The sequence below is a fragment of the Mauremys mutica genome, chromosome 4, assembly GCF_020497125.1.
Source record: "Mauremys mutica isolate MM-2020 ecotype Southern chromosome 4, ASM2049712v1, whole genome shotgun sequence".
NCBI lineage: Eukaryota > Metazoa > Chordata > Testudines > Geoemydidae > Mauremys > Mauremys mutica.
This window is the reverse complement of record NC_059075.1, coordinates 98,830,308-98,852,977: the sequence shown is the minus strand read 5'-3', so window position 1 is coordinate 98,852,977 and position 22,670 is coordinate 98,830,308. Positions and strand designations below refer to the sequence as shown.

Sequence of the window (22,670 nt, the reverse complement as noted above, 5' to 3'; positions counted from 1 at the left end):
CCCCCACTGCCCCAAACCGACCCCCTCTGTGTCCTCTCCCCAGACACTGACCCCAGAGCCCTTCTCCCTACCCCCCACCCGCCCCCCGTGTCCTCTCTCCAGACACTGAGCCCACAGAGCCCTTCTCCCTGCCCCTATTGCCCCCAAACCGCCCCCCTCCGTGTCCTCTCCCCAGACACTGACCCCAGAGCCCTTCTCCCTGCCCCTATTGCCCCCAAACCGCCCCCCTCCGTGTCCTCTCCCCAGACACTGACCCCAGAGCCCTTCTCCCTGCCCCTATTGCCCCCAAACCGCCCCCCTCCGTGTCCTCTCCCCAGACACTGACCCCAGAGCCCTTCTCCCTACCCCCCACCCCCACCGTGTCCTCTCCCCAGACACTGACCCCAGAGCCCTTCTCCCTGCCCCCATTGCCCCCAAACCGCCCCCCTCCGTGTCCTCTCCCCAGACACTGACCCCAGAGCGCTTCTCCCTGCCCCCTCCCCGGACACGGACCCCATCCTGCCCCCAGCAGCGGCCCCGCTGCTCACACCGCCCCCCGGCCCCAGGCAGGGCGGCACCTTCAATGCGCTGCTGCTGCTGCTGCTGCTGCTGGGGCCGGGCGCTCGCCAGCTCGCCGGGGCCCCGCTCCGCCGCTCTCCGCTGCGCCATGGCCCCGCGCTGCCAGGAGCCGGACGCCCGGCGACGAGACACAGGCCCAGCCAGGCGAGCCCAGGCCTCCCCGGCACCAAGAGCCGCGAGAGGAGGCGGGACCCGTCGCTCCAGTCACCCCACCAAGGCCCCACACGGCGCATGCTCGCTCCTCGCCCGCCCGAACGAACCGCCGCGCTCGCTTGGGCCCTCAGGGAGAGAGCTCCGCGTTTAACTGCTAAATACGGTAACGCCAAGCAGGGTTTGCGTTTTTAACTTGTTAATTACGACAAACACTTAACTGTGGTAACGCTAAATCAAGACTGTGTTCAACCATGTAAATACGGTAATCCCCCCGGGGGGGCGGGTAGGTGCCCACTCAATATATGCTGTAAAACAGGGTGAGTTGCATGTTTCAGCTTATGCTAACGCCCAATCATGGGTGCGTTTAGTCCATTAAATATGGCAGCGCACATCTAGATTTCACTGTTCCCGCTTCCCAACATGAAAACAGTAAAGCTTAGATCAGTGCGTGTTTAATGCTTAACCCAATAAATAATCTAAAACTGAGGATAAACTGAGCCGGGTCTTCCTGATTAACCCATTAAACATGGGTTATACCTCAAGGTGAGACTTCAATATATACGGTAATGTCCAGCTAGAATTGCGTGTCCAGCTAGAATTGAGTATATATGGTACCCTGTTTAGCCTATTGAATATAACAGTAAGGCAGGGCTGTGTGTCTAGCGCAATAAATACGATCATGCAGTTAAGTATGGTAATGCTCAGCTGAGGTTGAATGTTTAACTGCTATACTTGGTAGCACACTGTCTCAACCAGAGCTCATTGTGTTTTAACCCAGTAAATATAGTAATGCAGAGAAGGAGTCAATAAATATGGGAATACAGGGTCTCCTTTAACAATGCGGGTAATTAACCACTGGAACAACTTACCAAAGCTGGTGGTGGATTCTCCTTCACTGGCAATTTTTAAATCTAGATGTCTAAAAGTTGTGCTCTAGGTCAGTCAGGAATTACTTTGAATATATGCTCAGGCCTGATTTATACAGGAGGTCAGAGTACTGTAGATCAGGGGTCCCCAACCTTTTGAGGACCAGGGACCGGTCGGGAGCGCTAGTCCCGCGGCTCAGCCGGACCGCCCGCAGGCGTGCCTGCGGGAGGTCCACCGGCTCCGGTTGAGCTGCCGCAGGCATGACTGCGGACGGTTCGCTGGTCGCGCGGCTCAGCTGGACCGCCCGCAGGCACGCCTGCGGCAGCTCAACCGGAGCCGGTGGACCTCCCGCAGGCACGCCTGCGGGCGGTTTGGCTGAGCCGCGCGACCAGCGAACCGTCCGCAGTCATGCCTGCGGGAGGTCTACCGGAGCCCCGGGAGCAGCGGACCTCCCGCAGGCATGACTGCGGAGGGAGCGCTCGTCCCGCGGCTCGGGTAGACCTCCCGCAGGCATGCCTGCGGGAGGTTCACTGGGTCGGTTCGCGGCCCAGTTTCTAAGAGGCCGCGGACCGGGGGTTGGGGACCCCTGCTGTAGATGATCTCAATGGTCCCTTCTGGCCTTAGAATCTGTGGGATAGTTACTTGGTGGAGTGCTAAGTGTACCATGACTGGAGGGACAGCACTTTAAGCCCTTAGCAGCTGGTGAGTTCCAAAAAGCACTTATATGTGTAACTTAAACAATAGGATAATTAACTGGTAGAAAAATTTGTTGACTAAACAGTTACAACAAAGTAGGCCCTAGCATAGTCCCTAGGGAATCCAAAAGAGGATAGCACTTCTCAGGCCTAGTACGTTGGATTTATGTCCATACCTTTCTGGGTGGTCCTCCTCTGAAAAGGATCTATCTCCACATCCTGTTTAGTCCATCAAGGGATCTTTGTGCCAGAAAGCTGTCCTATGACTTCAAACCAAAAGCCTAAATCTCACAATCTCAACCTGCTCGTTTTGGATAGGGAACAGTGCCCTTTCCAAGTGTGCTACTAGCCACTTCACACCACTCACTGAAAGAGTAGGACTTCTTGCTCCCATAACTATAGCAGACATAGATCACCATTCAAATACCTTTTAGCCTAGGGGAAGATGCCCTGAGTGGGGAGTCAGGAAACCATTACTTAAAATCTCACTTCTGTGCATTACTGTCTATTTTTCTATGTATTTCATAATCATTAATAGCCTAACTAAACTTGGAGGCAGCAAGTATCATTTCTTCATTTTACAAGTAGTTGATTGAGAGGTTGCACAAAATGGCTTCTAGCAGATTTGGGACTAGAACCCAAGTTTCTACTATGGTAGACCCAAATCTCTGTCATACTGCCTTTCAGGCTTGAACATCCCAAATCTATGGCCTTAGCTATTTGTTTGTGCCTCTAATTGTAATCCACATTCCCATCTCAGATCCAGGAGCAAAACCCAGAAATGTGAAGCCCCAACATTCCACTGCTTTTGAGCAAATAGTTGTATAAACCACTGGTAAAGGGAATGTCACAGCCTCATGGAGGGCTGACAAATAACAGTTATCCCTTTAGATCAAATGATAGATGCTGTTAGGTAAAAAGCAAGTCCTTACTTACCTCTCCAGCACCCGAGTTTGTGCGGAGTTTGTATGGGGCTCAGAAATCTGTCAGAGACCAGACAACAATTCGTTGATCAACGGGCTCACACCATCCTTAGCTTACAAAAAAGCTTCGGAGTAAGTGTGGCAAGTTTATTAGGGGTGAGCATCAATGTTTATACACAGAAGTAAACAAAGTGATTAACAGATCATAATGGTCATGCATAATCAATCAAGATTCTACAGGATAAAACAGGTTAAAATGTAAATTAGAAAAGACAAAGGAGGAGATGGCTACTTATTGGGAGGGGGAGGTGTCATGAGTAGTTCGCAGGTCAGAGTTTTGATTAAAAGTTTCAGATAGAGACATCAAGTCTGGATTAAGTTTAAACTCATAAAAAGTTCAGACTCAACATTCCTCCATTTGTAGCTTTGGGATAACTATTTACCAAAAGCTACACCCCATTTTAAGGAGCCAAGGGCCGCTTGGCAATTTCAGCCTGGGCCAACTCGAAGAGAGTAAGGCCTTTGGCTGAAGTAGGAAAAGAATAAACTGACCCACATGAGTTTATGAGGGAGGGGACACACTGAATACAGCAACACAGTATTATAAGGATTACTATGGCCCCAACAATACCCACCAAGAGTTTTTTAACCCACCCAAATCCAGGCAGCCAATTCCATAAGGCTCCCCACCAATCATAAGGTGGCTGGCCAGAGGAGTAGTTCTTAGCCATTTCCCTTAGATGTTTGGTACGTTGAAAAGTGTCAGGGTAGGTGTCGTTTACAAAAACACAGCATTCTTCATTTATGAGGGCGCAAGTTCCTCCTTGGGCTGCTAACATTATGTCTAAAGCCATTCGGTTTTGCAAAGCTAACTGGCGCAGCTGGGACATTTCCCCGGCCTGATTCTCAAATAGGGTCGCAGTTTCATTGGTTAAAGATTCTAGTAGTCCCTGTAGACGGATGACACCACCCCTCAAGCTAATAAGACCAGCCCACCGCTGCCACGACAAACCATCACGGATATTAATATCTCTGAAGGTTTCACGGATGTTACGAACGTGGGGGAAATGGGGGGGGTGAGGGAGATGCGAGAAGGCGGTGTGAGCCACGCTAAATAACATGACCCTGCCCAATCAGGGGAGAGAAAGTAATAAGCTTTGGGCCCGCACACCCAGTATGTTCCATACATTGCGTTTCGGGTATTCCATTTCTCAAAGTAGGAGGTAACCCACCACCCGTTGGACCACTGTTCCCCTGGTAACGCAGAGGGGTCGTTGTGCGAACCGCAGAGGCACAATTTGGTAGTGGTGTTTTCAAAGTGCAGTGTAGTACTGCTTGAGCAGTTGTAGAAGGCAATCGTATATCCCTTAACAATTAGTTGGACACCCTCGTGATCTGAGCAGGGCTTCTTAAAAGCTGACTCTGAAGGCTTGCCCACCCATGAAAAAGTTGTATCGGGGTGAGGGATCCACATATGGGATAAGTGGGATGCACAAGGCTTGAAGCCAAGATTTTTACTAAAGGCGGTGCCATTAAAATACATATTGCATTTACTGGTTCCCACAAAAGTTGACCCCTTTTCTTTAACAAAACACAGTGATCCTGTCTGATTGGTTACCCTGAGATATCTGTTAATTGGCACTCCTGTTTTGTCCCATGTAAGATTGTGTTGGACTGGATCTTTTACTTTAGCCGATGGCATCCAAGTCATATTAGCAGTAGTCAGGGGAATGGGTGTGAAGGGGAGTCCCTGTTCTGCATTTACTGGAAATTGAGTACATACCCAGCAATTACTTCTATTTCCTAAAATACGAGTTTTAACCTTGTGGGAATATCTAATAAAAGCATTATCTTCATAAGCAGAAAATAAACTAAAAAGGCATAATAAAAAACATACAGTTGTCAGAATAAAAGGTCCTCTCATTTTTTCGAGTCAATTTAAGTCTGATGTCTGAAAGAGGTAAGCTGGTCCACTGGTCAGAGGCAGTATCCTCAGTGGTGGCAAGAGCTGCTGGTCCGTCACTGTGGTCCACTACGGCTGGCTTGACGTGGGAGTGGTGGATCCAGGATTTGCATCCTTCCAGGAACACTGCAGTCTGGGTTGTTAAAAGAACCTGGTGGGGTCCAGTAAACCTCGGCTGGAGGGTGTCGACACGAACGAACTTTTTGGCCCAGACGAAGTCCCCTGGTTGGAACGGGTGGATCGCTTTCCAAAGGGTACGGAGGCGAGCCTGTAGGGAGAGAAACTGGCACGCGGTCATATGATCCCCTCCCAATAGTGAAACATCAGCACGTGGTAGCGCCCCGCCTTTGAAAGGGGGGTGTCCATAGAGCAGTTCAAAGGGGGATAATCCCAATACACGGGTTGGGCGAGTACGAAGGTGAAATAGGACCAAGGAAAGTACTGAGGCCAGTTTAACCCTGTTTCCTGACAGTATTTAGCCAATGTAAGCTTAAGTTCCCTATTTATACGCTCAACTTTTCCGCTAGACTGGGGGTGGTAGGGTGTATGAAAGGAGTGTGAAATGCCCAGTCCTTGTTTTAAACGGCCAAGGACATTACCAGTAAAGTGGGGTCCCCGATCTGAATCAAGTATGAGAGGGACGCCAAAACGGGGTACAATGTCTTTAAGGAGGATCTTTGCCACTGTGGCAGCAGTACAATTAGCAGTAGGAAAAGCTTCGACCCATGAAGTCAGAGGGCAAACCAAAACAAGGAGGTGCTTTTTCCCAAAAGCCTTTGGCATATCTGCAAAGTCAATTTGAAGATGTTGAAATGGAGCAGCAGGCGGAGGTTTTTCACCCTTAATTTTGTTAAGAGGCGGAGCAGGTTCATTACGCTGACATGTGCTGCATGCTTTCACTATTGACAGGCAGTAGGGTTGAATGCCTGGAGCATACCAAAAGCGAGCGATGCTGTCCACAAGGGCGTGCGTGCCGTAGTGACCCCCCTTATCATGGTGCCAGCGAATTGCCACGGGGTATGTGGAGCGAGGGAGGCAGGCTCGGCCATCCGGCATAAGCCAGGTCCCTTTGACCAGAGTGGCTCCGAGGCTTTCCCACGACTGTAGTTCAGCAGCGGGTACCAGTACAGGGTAAAAGCATACTTGCTATCAGTAAAAATGGTAACGGTCTTACCAGCGGCCAACTGGCAAGCTCGGGCCAGGGCATAGAGTTCGGCGGCTTGGGCTCCCCAGTTGCCTGGCAGTGAGGCGGCCTCTTGAATGTCCCATTCAGAGGTGACTGCATAACCGGTGAAACGCTTGCCATTAACATAGAAGGAGCTTCCGTCCGAGAAGAGGATGCAATCAGGGTTGTCCAGTGGCACGTCAAACAGGTTGTTCTTTATCTGTAAGATGCTATGAACTACTTCCACACAGTTGTGCTGATCCTGGAGGACTGGCAGGTCAGGAAGCAAGGTAGCTGGATTAAGGGGCCCACACCTTTCAAAAATTAGGTTAGTGTCTTCTAGGAGTTCGGCCTCTAGCTGCTGCTGACGATGGGCCGAAAAGACTTGGGTCGTGCCCCTACGCAGAAGGGCTGACAAGGCATGAGAGGTCCAGACCGTGGTAAAATGACCCAGGGTCAGGCTCTTTGCCTTTGTGATCAGCAGGGCAGCTGCTGCCAGAGTCCGGGTGCAGGATGGGGTTCCCTGAGCGACAGGGTCGATCTGCTGGGAGTAAAAAGCAAGCGGGAAATGGTGGGGCCCGCTCAGCTGGGTAAGGACGCCACTAGCAATTCCGCCCCTCTCGTGGACAAAAAGGTGAAAGGGTTTGCTGTAATTGGGGGGGGCGGAGAGACATGGAGGAGGCCACACTGTCCTTGAGTAACTGAAAGGCTTGAATCGTGTCTGGGGACCACTGCAAAGGGTCAGGAGCAAGGTTAGCAGTGAGTCGGTGGAGCGGTTTGCTCAACTCCCCGCAGGACGGCAACCAAGGGCGACAGAAGCCAATTAATCCTAAGAAACCTCGAAGTTGTTTCTTAGTGTTTGGCAGAGGGCAGTTTTGGATAGTCTTTATGCGGACTGGGTCCATTTGTCTCCCCTCTGGGGTTAACAGGAAGCCCAGATATCGGACCTTCTGTGAGACCCACTGAATCTTGTTAGGGTCTACCTTGTGGCCTCTGGTGTGTAGGTATAATAAAAGTGCCTTACCATCGATGCGGAGGGCGGCTTCTTCGCGGTTACCTAGTAGGATGTCATCTACGTATAGGACTAACGTGGATCCCTGCGGACTGGTGAAGCCTTCCAAGTTGTGGCGGAGGCATTGGCTGAAAATCGTGGGGCTGTCTCTGTAGCCTTGAGGAAGTCGTTGCCAGACATAACTTTGTCCCTCCCAGGTGAAACCAAAGAGATATTGAGAGTCTGGGTGCACAGGAATGCTGAAAAAGGCTGATTTTAAGTCAATAACAGTGAACCACTCAGCATCCCAGGGGATTTGGCTGATGATAGTAGCTGGATCAGGAACTACTGCATGAAGAGGGACCACATACTGATTAATAACCCGTAGATCCTGTACAAAGCGCCAACGAATAGGGTCTCCGTCCTTTTTAGGAGGCTTTTTGACAGGCAGTATAGGGGTATTACAGGGAGTGCGCTGAGGGCGGACTAGCTTTTGTGCAATGAATCCCTCGACAATGGGGCGGATGCCCTCCCGGGCTTCCAGCGACAGGGGGTATTGGGGGACTGACGGGGGGGCTAAGGAGGGCTTCACTTGAATCCTTACTGGCTCTGCCGAAAGGAGCAGGCCAACATCAGTGTCAGAAATTCCCCAGAGGGTTAAAGGCAAGTCAGTGAGGTCAGGGGAGAGAGAGGGGGGGTTTCCCAATTACCCTGAGTTGGGGCCGAATCTCCTAACACTGTCATCAATAATCCTACCCCTTCAGGAGTGCAGGTTAAAGTAGCCTCAAGCTTACAGAGTAAATCCCGGCCCATCAAAGGGATCGGACAAGCTGGGGAAAAAAGAAAACGGTGAGAAAAAACATTTATCAGCATAAATAACATTTAGAGGCAAAGTGAGTCCCAGAGACTGTGGGTTGCCTTCCACCCCAGTTGCAGTTTTAACCTCAGAGGATAGCCAGGGAGAGGGGGCATGATTTAAAAGAGAGAAAGTAGCTCCAGTATCAATGAGGAAAGAGACAGGCAGTCCTTGGACTGAAAGGGTTAGACGAGGCTCTTTGCTGGGAGGGGAGAAAGTGAGGAAGGAGCCGGCTAAAGACATTAAGGAAATAAGACCATCACATTGTTTGCCTTCGCCCCCGGGGTACCGTCATTGAGAAGGCTGAGTTTGCTGCAGCTGCTGCTGTTGCCCGTAGTTGATCCAGGCCTGAGGAACGGGCTGGGCTGGTGGTGCAGGGGTGTATTTGTCCCTGGTGTAAGTATCTGCGGATGCGACCGGACCCTCTGGGCGTCCCCAGGGGCATTCACGTTTAAAGTGACCGGGCTGTCCGTACTGAAAACAATTTCCTGGTGGCTGGGGTTGCCAGGACCCTCTTCCCCGAGCACCCTGAAATTCCCTGCCACGGCCACGGCTTCTGCCTCGAATACCACCGCGAAAAGCTAAAGCCATCAACTTATATTCTTCCTTTTTCTCTTTCTTTTTACTACTTTCCCTTTCTTTCTCCCATGCAAAACTCCTTCCGAGGTGTGCCCCTCCAATTCCTCCTTATCCCTCTGCAGAGATTCCAATTTGGAGTCCTGCAGATTCCCCTCTGCGCTCTGGAGAGAGTCCCCTTGCGGAGGAATAGGGGCAGGTGCAGTGGGGACCAACTGACGAGTTAAAACACGCCGTGGTTTACACCCTTCATCGAAATAACATGGAGGGGGTTCACTCTTGGGAGAATACCTGACTGCCATAATTTTTAAAGATTTCCACAGCTCTGCTGCTGTGTCCCAACAAAACCAGTAACATAACTGTCCCGGATGGTCTTTTTCGATCTGGCTCCTTACTCCTCTTAAGGCAGCCTGTTCGAAAGAGCCATACGAAGGCCACCTCATCTCCAGGTCGGCCAATACCGCGGTATACCCAGTCCAATTCCTTACACACAGTGTGTACAACTTCCTCCTAGACATTCCTGTCTGTACTGGGAGTTTCCCTTCATTCCATAACTTATTTACAATCCCCAGCGGACTCTCAAGAGGCACGCTAGTCCCTTGACCCATGGTGTCTGACAGGAGCCCTCCAACTGGCGTTTATCCTGCTGTCCAGTACACGACCCCTCAATATTGAATTGGCTGGGAGAAATCTCCCGTGGCGCCTGCTAATTCGTATGTGAGTGGTCTGGCCACTGGACAGAGGCACCGCACCAGAAGGAAATCCCGGACGAGCCCCCAAATTGTTAGGTAAAAAGCAAGTCCTTACTTACCTCTCCAGCACCCGAGTTTGTGCGGAGTTGGTATGGGGCTCAGAAATCTGTCAGAGACCAGACAACAATTCGTTGATCAACGGGCTCACACCATCCTTAGCTTACAAAAAAGCTTCGGAGTAAGTGTGGCAAGTTTATTAGGGTTCAGAGTAGCAGCCGTGTTAGTCTGTATCCGCAAAAAAAACAGGAGTACTTGTGGCACCTTAAAGACTAACAAATTTATTTTAGCATGAGCTTTCGTGAGCTAAAGCTCACTTCTTCGGATGCAAGTTTATTAGGGGTGAGCATCAATGTTTATACACAGAAGTAAACAAAGTGATTAACAGATCATAATGGTCATGCATAATCAATCAAGATTCTACAGGATAAAACAGGTTAAAATGTAAATTAGAAAAGACAAAGGAGGAGATGGCTACTTATTGGGAGGGGGAGGTGTCATGAGTAGTTCGCAGGTCAGAGTTTTGATTAAAAGTTTCAGATAGAGACATCAAGTCTGGATTAAGTTTAAACTCATAAAAAGTTCAGACTCAACAATGCCTTTGCTGCAGTACACACAATCCAGAATTTAAAACAGTGGAGGAGGGGGTCCATAAGCTTGTGTATGATGGAATTTCTGTTTCTCCCTTTTTTCTTCCTTTTTAAAAAATCTTTATTAAATTGACATAAGAAAACATCATTAACAACACATTTCATAGTTAAAAACATTATATTCTGTCAATTATGGTGTGACATACATTAGCCAAGTGTTCCACTTTTTGGTCATTTGTTACCCATTTTGCTTACTTACATCACACACTGCCAGGTTTGAAGAATTATATGTGTGAAGACTTTAGGGATATAGCTCTAGAATGGCCGTGTTCCCTGAGGGCAGCATGTGGTTTCAGTTCCATTGGAAACAATAGAAAATGTCAGCCATCTTTACTAGGGGCTCATTAATTTCCCCTGCCCCACCCACTCCCCTTATGAAAGAGTGACCTTAGAGTTATTGCACTGAATGCAGCATGTATGATTACCTACCTTGTGGGCAGGTCACGTATGTGTACATTCACTGCAAGGAATTCATAGCCCTCAGAGACAAAGTATGGGCTCTTGAGACCACAATGGCTGAACTGGAGGAGCTAAGACAGACAGAGAGATACATAGATGAGACTTTCTGGGACACAATAGAGCTGGCCCACCCCCAGTCTGACAGCGTCTGTGCTGTTGAGGATGATGAAAATCTCGGGGAAGGAGAACATCAAACTGGCGAGGAGGAAAACAATCCCATAGTTAGGATTAGGGAGACCAGGTAGCAACTGTGAAAAATCGGTACAGGGAGCAGGGGTAATAGGTTCCTGTATAAGACAAAGCCCCCAAATATTGGGACAGTCCCAATAATATCGGGATGTCTGGTCACCCTAGTTGGGACCTTCCCTCCAGATGATGTCATGGCATCCTCTCACACTGAGGATATCTCTCTAGGGGAGGGAATTGGGGGGAATCAACCATTAGAAATATAGCTGGGTCTGTGATAACCGGCAGAACCTCATGGTGAACTGCCTGTTGGAGGCAAAGGTTGTGAATGTCTCGAGACATCTAGGAAGAATTAAGTGCAATTGCCAGGGAGGAGCTGATGGTCATGGTACATGTAAGTACCAATGACATAGGGAAGGTAGGAGAGAGATCCTGAAGGTCAAGTTTAGCCTGCAAGGAAGAAATTAAAGTCCAGAACCTCCATGGTACATTATCTGAAATGCTTCCAGTTCCGCGTGCAAGGCCAAGTTAGTCAGAATTGCAGAGTCTCTGTGCCTGGATGAGACAATGATGTAGGGAGGAGGGGTTTAGGTATATTAGGAACTGGTGAACCTTTTGGGAAAGGAGCAGTCTATACAGGAAGGATGGGCTCCACCTAAACCAAGATGGAACCAGACTACTGGCATGTAAAATTAAGAAGGTCATAGAGGAGTCTATAAATTACGGGCTGAGGAAAAGTTGATAGGTAAGAAGAAGCACATGGTTGAACAGAGACATCCCATAGGGGAAGATCTATTAACAGGGAATCTTTATATCCTAGTAAAGAGGTGAGGATAGAAGCTGGTGAAGTACAGTTAGGAACTGAAGAGAAACAGTCAATGAAAAAGAGTCCCATTCAATTACATCACATGAAGGCAGACAACTACAAAGTGACAATTTTTATAAGTGCTTGTATACAAATGCTAGAAGTCTAAATACTAAGATGGGTGAACTTCAGTACCTGATATTAAATGAAGATACTGATATAATAGGCATCACAGAAATTTGGTGGAATAATGACAATCAAGGGGACCCGGTAATACCAGGGTACAAAATATATACAAATGACAGTGTAGGTCACTCTGGTGGGGATGTGGCACTACATGTGAAAGAAAGCATAGAGTCAGATATACACCTCTACCCCGATATAACACTGTCCTTGGGAGCCAAAAAAATCTTACCGCGTTATAGGTGAAACCGCGTTATATTGAACTTTCTTTGATCCGCCGGAGCGCGCAGCCCCCCCCCCCTCCCCCTGGAGCACTGCTTTACCGGGTTCTATACAAATTTGTGATATATCGGGTCACATTAGATCATGATAGAGGAAAAATCTTAAATGACTCAAACTATACCATAGAATCTCTATGGATAGAAATTCCATGCTTGAATAATTAAGAATATAGCAGTAGAAATATACTACCGACCACCTGACCAGGATGGTGATGATGATTGTGAAATATGCAGAGAGGTTAGAGAGGCTTTAAAAATAGAAACCTCAATAATAAGGGAGGATTTCAACTATCTCCATATTGACTGGGTATATGTCACCCCAGGATGTGATGCAGATATAAAGTTGACCATTTGTGATCCCAGATGCTGTGCCCATCAACTACTTGGCATTGCCTCAGAGTAGTAGTGGTCATTGAAACAACTAAAAATAAATTGTAATGTTAATAATCCAATTAATGGACTATTCCTCCCTCCTTGGAATTCCAAGGAATATGAAAAAAGTTAACCATTGAACATTATATTTTCTTCTTGGAAGGCTCTCTGTACCGGGGATAACAGTACTTACTAATCTGCCTCAGTATTGTGTTGTGAAGATCACTCTGAAGTTGAAAAATACTGTATAAGTGCTAATTGTCATAATTAGTTAATAATAGCACTCTCTACCTTGTCTATTTTATGCTCTTTTTGGTACTTCTGAGGTAAATCTGTTAGCTATTTTACTACACACAGAAATTGTCAGTGGAGATTCAGATATACTTGATGTCATAACTTAAATGTTTAGCCAAACAGAATGCCCATTCCTAGCACCATAGGCAGAAACTCTGTGTAATATTCAAAAACAGAACATCTGCCTTGGGAAGGATCCTGAAGGCTCAAACTGTAAATAATAAATAAAGTAAATGAAGACATTAATTAAATTTGATTAAACTTAATGTAAATAGGACAACGATTGAAACAATACTATCAAAGTTGGTAATCTCTGATGAAGTTAGGAGAGAGAAAAATATGGCTAACTATAAATCAGTAAGTGGCCAAGACAACTTTCTAGACTAAGATGGTTAAGGTAGCCAATGTTGTGAATGGCTTTGCTCCACAATCCACTGGGAATAATAGGGACTGAAAACAGTTACTGTTTACAGTTATCCCATAGTATAATACACATGCATATCTTCAAAGTGCATTATAGAATTAAATTGTGTTCTTTACTACACAAAGCCTCTCCTGTCTGCTAAGTCTCGCTCAGTGTACCACATGGTATGTAACACATGCTGCATTGCAATTATGCAGAGACCAGGGCCGGCTCCAGGCACCAGCGGAGGAAGCACGTGCCTGGGGCGGCACATGCTAAGAGTTGGCATTCCGTCCATTCTTGGGGCGGCACAGTCCGGGCGTTGGTTTTTTTGTTGTTGTTTTGTTTTGCTTCGGCAGTTCGGGCAGCAGTCCAAGTGGCTTTTTTTTTTTTTTTTGGCTTGAGGCAGCAAAAATGGTAGAGCTGGCCTTGGCAGAGACTAGCTGGAGCAAGGAGCATGTCATGAGTACATGTTTGTTAATATAATCACAAGATGCAACTTCTTTTCTGACCCTGCTGCTGCTTCTAATTCCTCCAGAATTAATATAAAACCCTGCCACAAGCTTCAAGTTTGCCCATTGCCTGTTTCAGCATTGGCAGATGCCATACATATATAATATGTACATGTCCCCAGAAGTTCTTAGTGAGTTAGCTTTAAACTGAACATATGAGAGTTTTCTCAAATTATATATATCTATTCAAGGATGGGGGAAGCTTTTCTGAACCACTGAAAAAAAACAAAATATTTTGACAACTACTAGGGTGGTGACTAAATGGTCAGACATGGGACAGCTCTCTTTGAGGGTAGTTGGAGGGAACATTTTATTTTTATCAGATTAAAAAAACTGTGCCTTCCCTTAGTGGACCTTTCGCCTGACCAAATTTATGTATGTGTTTTTTTTCTTCTCTTAGGCAGGTAGAGAATATCTTGGATGGCCGAACCATTGACATTGTTACAGACTAAGCTCTGTTTCCTGACTGTCAGATAAAGAAGAGAGAGGGCCTGATCCCTCAAGGTTCTAACTAACCATATGTAAGTTAATTTCAAAATGTGAAGCAATACTCAGCTGTTTGTTGGTACTGTTTCCTGAGAGGTAGAGGCAAGTTGTATTTTCAGAGCCCTTTATTCCCACTCCCATCAATTAGTCATGGCTTCTTTGTGACCTCCAGAGGGGAAAAATATGGGCTTGCTCCCTTTTTTTGGTTCTTTTTGATGTATAAAGAAGCCATAAAAGGATTTTGTTTTATTTTTTTAAGACATTCAGGGCTTGTCTACATTTAAAACGCTACAGCAGCACAGCTGCGCCACAACAGCAGCACCACTGTAGCACTTCAGTGTAGACATTACCTATGCTAACAGGAGGGATCCTCCCATCTTTGTAGATAATAAACCACCCCAAGAGGTGGTAGCTAGGTCCAGAACAGAAAAATTCTTCTGTCAACCTAGCACTGTCTACACAGGGACTTAGGTCAGTTTAATTATGCCACAGTGAGGATTTTTCTGACCACTGACAGATGTAGTTAAATTGACCTAGTTACCTGGTGTAGGCCAGGCCTCAGGTCTTGTCTAACCAGGATCACTCTTTGGTGACTGAAGAATTTAGTAAAATGTTGATACCACAAAAGGCTGAAAGCTGATCACTGGAGAGCTGAGGGGATTTTTAGTCAGCTTAAAACTCTGTGGTTTTTGTTCACTTTTGTTAACATCTATTTAATGCCAATGCATAATGAATAAAGCTAAGGTTATGTCAAAGAAGTCACAGAAGTCACAGAATCCATGACTTCCAGAGACCTCCTGACATTTTCCGCTTCAGCCCCTGGGACAGTAGGGCTGGAGCTCCCAGCTGCCATGGAGGGAAGGGGGACCCCATTTTGTCACCGTTGTTTTTAGTAAAAGTCAGAGGCAGGTCATGGACTTCCATTAATTTTTGTTTATTGCCCATGGTCTGTTCATGACTTTTGCTAAAAATAACTGTGACAAAATCTTAGCCTTAATAATGAACGCTTGGCCCTTGTCTAGAGTAGGATTTAAAGGTGTGATGTTAGCATGTTTTAGCTAAGAGGTACTAATGAACATGAAAGGTCTAGTCTAGACAAGGTATGCTGGGCAGTTCCTCAGCTGGTGTAAATTGTCAGCACAAAAATTTGATTTCAGTGGATCTATGATAATCTACACCAGGCGATGATCTGCCCCACAGCCTTTACCACATGCTAAACTGTTTGAGTTAAAGCCTAGATGGTAAATTACCAGATGGGTGTACAGGGTTGACCTTGACTAACTACACTGAGGTAAAAACTACCTGCACCCTATCTCCATTAGGATTTTGTATCAAGATAGTTATTGCAATGTGAAAATGCACCTTTTTTGCAGCCAAGGCATAGCCCTCATCCAGACAAGATCTTGGTTGAAAGGATGTTTCTGTTAATGTTTCAGTGGACACATTTCATTCCTTCAATTAAAGTGTGAAAACTCACAATAAGTATCTGAGACCACTTCTAGGAAAAACAGTGAAGACCAGCTTTGATGTTCTTGATATTTCTAAAGTAAAAAATAGGCAGGCTTTTTTGTACATAATAAATGAGCATAAAAGGACAAAAACTCCTTTTCAGGTCACCTTTATTCATCTATTCAGCTTTTCTATAGGGAAGTCTTCTGATAACAGCATATTTCTTTAGAAGGTAAATTCCCTAAGGGCAGATCTATACACAGATCATTTGAGAACAGATTTAAATAAATTGCTTTAGAAACTGATTTAATTAAATCGGTGGAAACCTTCTTACATTGACACACTTATTTCAGATTGAGAGTGCCCTGCTTTGTTGTAGTTTAAGGCCTTATCTACACATAAATGTTTTTCAGTATAACCCAAAGAGTAAATTTAAACCACTACTATTATACCAGTAACCCAGGTCACAGGGCTGGCTTTAGGCCTATTCCACCAATTCCCCCGAATTGGGCCCCGCGCCTAAGAGGGCCCCACACCCAGTGAGAATCCCTTCCCTGGCTAGAGGTGCCTTTTTAATTTTTACTCACCTGGCGGCGCTCCGGGTCTTCGGCGGCGGGTCCTTTGCTTGCTCTGGGTCTTCGGCGGCACTTTGGCGGCAGGTCCTTCACTCGCTCCAGGTCTTTGGTGGCACTGAAGGACCCGCCACTGAAGTGCCGCCAAAGACTCGGACGCCGCCCGGTGAGTACAAGCCCCACGTGTTTTTTTACATGTTTTTTTTTTTTTTTTAAAGTCATCCCTGCCGGGGCCCCGTCGAAACTGTTCAAATTGGGCCCCGCACTTCCTAAAGCCGGCCCTGCCAGGTCAACATTCTAGGCATGTCTACACTACAGCTACAACAGCAGCAGAGCTATGGCACAGTGCCATAACATACACACTCTCTACATCAGTGGAAGAGTTTTTACCATGGGCGTAGTTAATCCGTCTCTCCAAGAGCCAGTAGCTAGATCTTTAGTACAGCAAAATACTCTTTAAGGATGCTCACATATCCTCATCTGTCTTAAATTGCCCGTTTGTCTGTAATGCAGTTAAAACATGTAGAATACTGTGTAAACAATAAGAAATGTCTGCCAGAAATTAAACCTCTGGCATTTTTATGACTGAATTTATTCAAATTATAAAATACCCCAAATAAACTGTACGTGGGATATCCCCTACTTGCATTTGCAAGGAACGGGATTTGTGTGTTTTGATGAGCTCATCCCTTCTATTTACATTAGATCATGCTAAAGAGTTTCAGGATACAGACTGGTGAGTCAGCAGCCACACAAAAGAGAAATCAGGGTGGAATTCACTGATAAAAATGAATAGAAAAGTGCCATCAAGGAGATAAACACAATAAACACCTCTCTTGTAGTGAATAAAGGATTAAAAATGTCTTGGAGCCATATCCAAAGATAAAAGAGAGCTTTTATTCAAGTGAGTCAGTGCTCAAGGAGAAAATGGAGAAATAGGGATCAAACAGCAAGTGAGGTTAAGGATTTCACATATCAAATTCAGCTGAGTCTGAACTACAAAAATCAGACACTCAGAATTTCTTCCCCTTGCAGTTTGTTTATGGAATATATTTTCTTCTCACTATATACATTATAACAAATTAGGGCAGACAGTTTTTTTCTTGGCACCCATATCATTACACCTCTACCCCGATATAACGCCACCCGATATAACACAAATTCGGATATAACGTGGTAAAGCAGCACTCGGGTGGGGGGGGGGGCAGGGCTGCGCACTCCGGTGGATCAAATCAAGTTCGATATAAGGCAGTTTCACCTATAACGCGATAAGATTTTTTGGCTCCTGAGGACAGTGTTATATCGAGGTAGAGGTGTATTTAACTTGCTTTTCATTACTGTTTAATCAAACAGAAGCAGAGTACAAACTGATAATGTATAGTAGCTCTGATGTGCCATACAATACAGTATGTCTAAACATATGGGGCCAGATTCTCAGCTCTAAAACAGCCTTTTTTTAGCACTCTGGTGCAAAAGGGACCATAAAGGCTGCTTACCTGGCCAGCTAAGAATTTCCATCTGCATGAGGGGAAACCCCTGGTTATGTATAGGCTGCTACTGGCCATGGAGCTTTTCTACTTAGACTTCCCCTTTCTTATGTTTTAATGCAAGAAGGATTAGGGCCATTATATCCTGTTGCCAAGCAGAAAAAGATACAAGTGTCCAGGAACGAACCTCTACCTTTCTAACCAAACCTCTTTGAAGCCCCCACTCTCATACTTTACTAGCAGTGCAAACCCCTTCCCCCACACCCCCAGGCCTTACTACAGACACACAAAACTTTACCAAAACAGAAAATCAAATCCCCTAAAATACAGCTCTCTCCTTTAAAACATCAGGAGAGGAGGGGACTTCCCACTGCAGGCCAGGAAACATCAAATGGTCTCTGGACACACCAACAATTACCAATAATTAAAGGAACACCAGACAACCACCCACCTCACCCTGCCAAAGGGCAAATAACCTCATCATAGCTCACCATTCAGACTCAAATACCTAAGTTCTGGGAATGAATGCAGGAAGAAAATCTTTAGCAGATCCAAAGACAATGGAGGGATTCTAGACTATCTAGGCTTAAAGCATCCAACCATTCTGTAGCCATTGATTAGATGAAAGTACAAATCTTCCAAATGCAGTAAAGTCCTTTTGTCACCTCATTCTCATCTGCTGACACTAACCTGGTACTAGCCACCCCAAAGCCAAAGGCCCCAAGGGCACTCTACAACTGAAAATTTCCCTTTATAAAACTTGGATGAAATAGCCCAAACAGAGGCCAAATCACACCTCATAGAACAAATGCAAGGAAAATACTGAGTGTCAGTGGCACAAAACGATAAAAGTCTTTGTTTTATTTGAAAGCAATCACTGTTGTGAGTTTCCAGCCATCTGGGACTTGTCTATACTTGAGATTTTAGTAATCTTCACATTAACTATCACGATTGTAAATTCCAGGGTAAACACTACATAAAGATTTGTTCCAGGACACAAACATTTGCCTCTAATCATGTTTAACTCTGGGCAAGGGTTAAACATGACTAGCACGCACACACACGCACACACACACACACAAAGTTTGTATCTAGTGTATAGCTAAACTGATAATTATTTAAAGTAACATACCTCAACATTCAAATTTAGTCATATCCTCTCTTTGGAGGAATTAGATGATCTCCCTTCCCATTCTTCAGGTGTTTCTTCCCACCCACATCATTGAGGTCTCTAAAGTCCTGCCTTCACAGGCAAAAAGGTGTGTTTTTAACTGAGTTAGCTCATTGAAGTTAGCTTACTTGGATTTAAACCTCATCCCTTTAACTTCCCTATGGATGCAGTTTAATATCTTTCAGATTGTTTGAGCAACCTCTGCCTATTCAGGGTCTGCAAAGGTATTTTCAGTCAAGTTAAATTAATTCAGCTGAGCTACCCTGATTGAAACAAATACACCTATCATCTAAAATCTCACTTTTTCCAAAAGATACATGGCCACGTCCTTGGTCCCAGTAAGGTCCCTTTGCATCACTCTGGTAGCATAAAGGGTTTGTAAAGCTGTCGTGTCTAGAAAGTTGTGGATTCCTCCAGTATGGAGAAACCCCAAGTGGCATAGAGCTGGGTTAGTACCCCACACCCTGCAGCCCCTACTGTATGAAGAGTATCAGGGGTGCTCCTCTGAGAAGACCCTTATGGGCTGTGGCAGCTGGCAGAATTTAAAGCATCAGAATGCACAGGGCAGATTTACAATTAAATGCACAGTGCCCTGGCACGAGGCCCCCCAACCACAGGGGGCCCCAGGGCCAGGCAGCTCAGCACTGTCCAGCACTCCCTGCGGGGGCAGAAGCTGTGGGGGAGAGCAGGGAGGGAGCCGTTTAAGAGGCGTGCTGAAGGCGCAGCGTGTGGTGTGTTCTCCCAGCCGGTGAGCTGGGCTCCCGTTGCCTCCATGGGCTCCTGCTGCTGGCTGGCGCTGGCAGCCAGGTGAGGCAGGCAGGTGAGGGGCCGGCTGGGGGCACGCTCCCGTGGTGGGGCGTCCGTCAGAGTCTGTCCTGCTGCCCTGCTCCTCTGGAAACCAGGCAGTGCAGGTGCAGTCGCTGGCATGCACTGCTGCTGGCAGCCCCTGGAAAAAGGCATGGGGAAGGGAGCGGCAGGCCAGGGGGTCTCAGCCCTCACGTGCTGCTGCTGCCACATCTCCCTTTGGCAGCGAACAGGAGCAGCGGCAGGGCAGGGACGCATCCACCAGCCAGCCAGGCAAGGTAACTCAACGGCCGCAACTGGGACTGCCCTAGCCCTGAGCCCCCATCCCCGCGCACTGCCTCCTACATACACACACACCAGCCCCCTGCCCTGAGCCGCTTAGGGCAGGGGGCTGTGGTGGTCCCCACACCCTCAAGCCCCCTGCCCTCAGTCCTGCACACCCCACACACACACAGCCTCACCCACATCCCCTACCCTGACTCCTGCACCCCCCACCCCCGCCCTGAGCACCAAACGGGAGCTCCTGCACCCCTCCATATCCACCTGCACCCCTCGCACCAAACAGAAGCTGCCCCAGGTAAGCGCTCCACACTCCAATCTTCTGAGCCCCCTTCCACACACTAACTCCTGGCCAGACTCTGCACCCCAACCCCCAGCCCGCTCCTCCACCCAACTCTCTCCCAGACCCCATGCCCCAACCCTGAGCCTCCTCCCACATCCTAACTCCTGGCTAGTCCCCGCACCCCCATGGTTTTTTATGTTTTTTCTTGGCTGGGTCCCGAGCGGGGGTCCAAAAAAGAAGCTGAGCACAGGGCAACTCTAAATCCGCCACTGAGAATGCAGGCAAGTGGTTTGAAGTCACTTTTGTCCCTGTCCTGTCAGCTGTACTGAGCAGGGCTGAGGAATGATCTGGTTTACAGACTGCAAGGATTCCAAGCTATAACAAACCAATCAGGGAGCTCTTTCATTTTCTACAAGCATTTACCCTCTGCATTCTTCTTCTCTCCAGTGGATTAGGCTAAAACAGGCTATGTTCTTCTCAACATTTCCACACAAGCAGCTTCATATTATTTTAATTAACCTTTAAGATGGGTTCCTGGGAGTGTCCCAAACAAATAAAGAAGTTGGAGAGAGAAATCTATTTACCAAAAATGACTTGCACAGTTCTAGTCTTAAGTACTGAAGAGAGAGGAAGTGTAATAAAAGACGCACAAAAAATGAGTCTGTTGGTTATGAGACCTAAACAGAAACCAATTTAGTTTCCTCATTTACTCAACAGTAGCTTTGTAATGTAGTCTTTACAGAAAATAAACCACAGTACTGGCACTGCCTTGGTATGCATGGACAGGATATGTCAACAGCAGGAGCTGCAGTTAACTAAAGTTATTACAAAGACAGTTGATTAAATACACAGTAGCATTGCCATCTTTCACTTTTTACCCTGAATAAAATTCTAACTCAGATGATTCTCTGGTGCTAATTAGTGAAACCATTTGGTCTGAAAAGGGAGAAGGAATCAGCAGTACAATTAGCTTTTTAATTCTTATAGCAATTCACATAAAACAAAGAATCAACTAACATTTGCTACCAAAAGGATATGTATGTCTTAGGGTTACCAACTTTGGTTGGAGATATTCCCAGAGGTTTCATCAGAAGACATAATCTTTAATTAAAGATTAATCTTTAATTCCTGGAGGCTCCAGGGCAATCCTGGAGGGTTTGGCAAGCCTAGTATGTCTACTCGCTAACTATCTGGAGCACAGACTCACTAGAGTTGTACTTTCTTTCTCTTAAGAGATGTGACCCAGATGGCAATAAGCACTATCAATACTGGAAAAATTCTAAGAACAAAGGGCCAGATTTTCAGAAGTGTTGAGCAACCACAACTTGAATTGAAAGTCAGGCCCATAACGTCCTAATACAATGCAATATCTTAGGACATTCCATTACTGAGGAATGCATTGCTCTATCTCCCATGTATTTGGCTGAACAGTGCTCTGTGCACCAACCCTTTTAAAGTTTACACTAAACCAATTCTCCCACAACCTCTCCCTGCTAAGATCTGCTGCATGTTGAGTGACAGGGCTGATGTGCACAGGGAGAGCTGTACTGCATGCTGGAGAGATCATAGGCTTTCACCTAGGTCCTGTGAAGCACCAAGCCTGAGGAGTGGTGGGAAGGGGGCACATAGCATAGTGTTATGCTATTTTAGCCCACATTAAGCTGTGATAGCAAAAGAAGTACAAACATTAGCTGGAGTGCCACATCCCAGGATACAGTTTATGTGGTCATAGAGGCAGGCAGAAGCAGTAGACTGTGTTTAAACTTTGCATGGCCCTTTCCCAGAGCAATCAGTTGTTCACTTGTTGGCCCACTGACCCTATCAGTGGTGAGATTATCCCAAAGCAAGTCAACCATTGGTCAAGGTAGAGAGCTGATGGATTTTCGGGGTAGATTTTTCCAACCTACAGTCATATCCTGCCCAAGTGTAGCTTTTTAAAGTGGGTTTTCTACAATTAGATGTTCCTTTATTGTCGTGAGTAATATTTTTTAGCATTTATATAGTCTAAACCAGCAGTTACCCAACTGTGGTCAATGGAGCACTTGTAGTCAGCCTGTGGCCAGTGGCCTGCAGTCAGCAGGTCATGTATTTCTGGTTCCTCCCCTTGTTTCCAACTAGTTCTGCAGGCATCCTGAGGCTTCAAGAGCTGGAATGGAATTGAAAGAGAAGACAGCATTTCTAGCTTCTTTCTACATAAGAGGAGAAAGAGAGGAAAAAATAGGAACAAGAGCCAGTATCAGAAGTGGTGATCTACAGCAAAATGGAGCTAGACAGCACATGCAAAACGGAGCTAGACAGTACAGCAAGACGGAGCTTGAGAAAGATTATTAGGCATTTAGGCAGCGTGTTGGGGGAGAAGGAAACCAAGTCCCTGGCAAATATATGCAGAAGAGAAAGGGCAAAAATACATACAGAGGAAGCCAAAGACCAAGAAGCAGAGAAGCACATGCAGATTAACAGAATAAAGAAACAGAATAGATGGGAGGAGAGATGAAACA

General features: G+C 46.5%; 1 protein-coding gene and 1 long non-coding RNA gene across 2 annotated transcripts in view; one reads left to right on the top strand and one right to left on the bottom strand.

The window, feature by feature from the left end:
- Nucleotides 1–830, bottom strand: part of TMEM41B (transmembrane protein 41B) — a 17,727-nt gene extending 16,897 nt beyond the window's left edge. The window contains exon 1 of the mRNA XM_045015583.1: nucleotides 558–830. Within this exon, the coding sequence (XP_044871518.1) occupies nucleotides 558–648 (91 nt within the window). The 5' untranslated portion in view covers nucleotides 649–830. The remainder of the gene's footprint in view (nucleotides 1–557) is intronic.
- Nucleotides 807–22,670, top strand: LOC123369687. The gene is made up of 3 exons (XR_006579119.1): nucleotides 807–874; nucleotides 14,042–14,162; nucleotides 22,291–22,670. It is a non-coding gene; the product is annotated as an uncharacterized LOC123369687 (long non-coding RNA).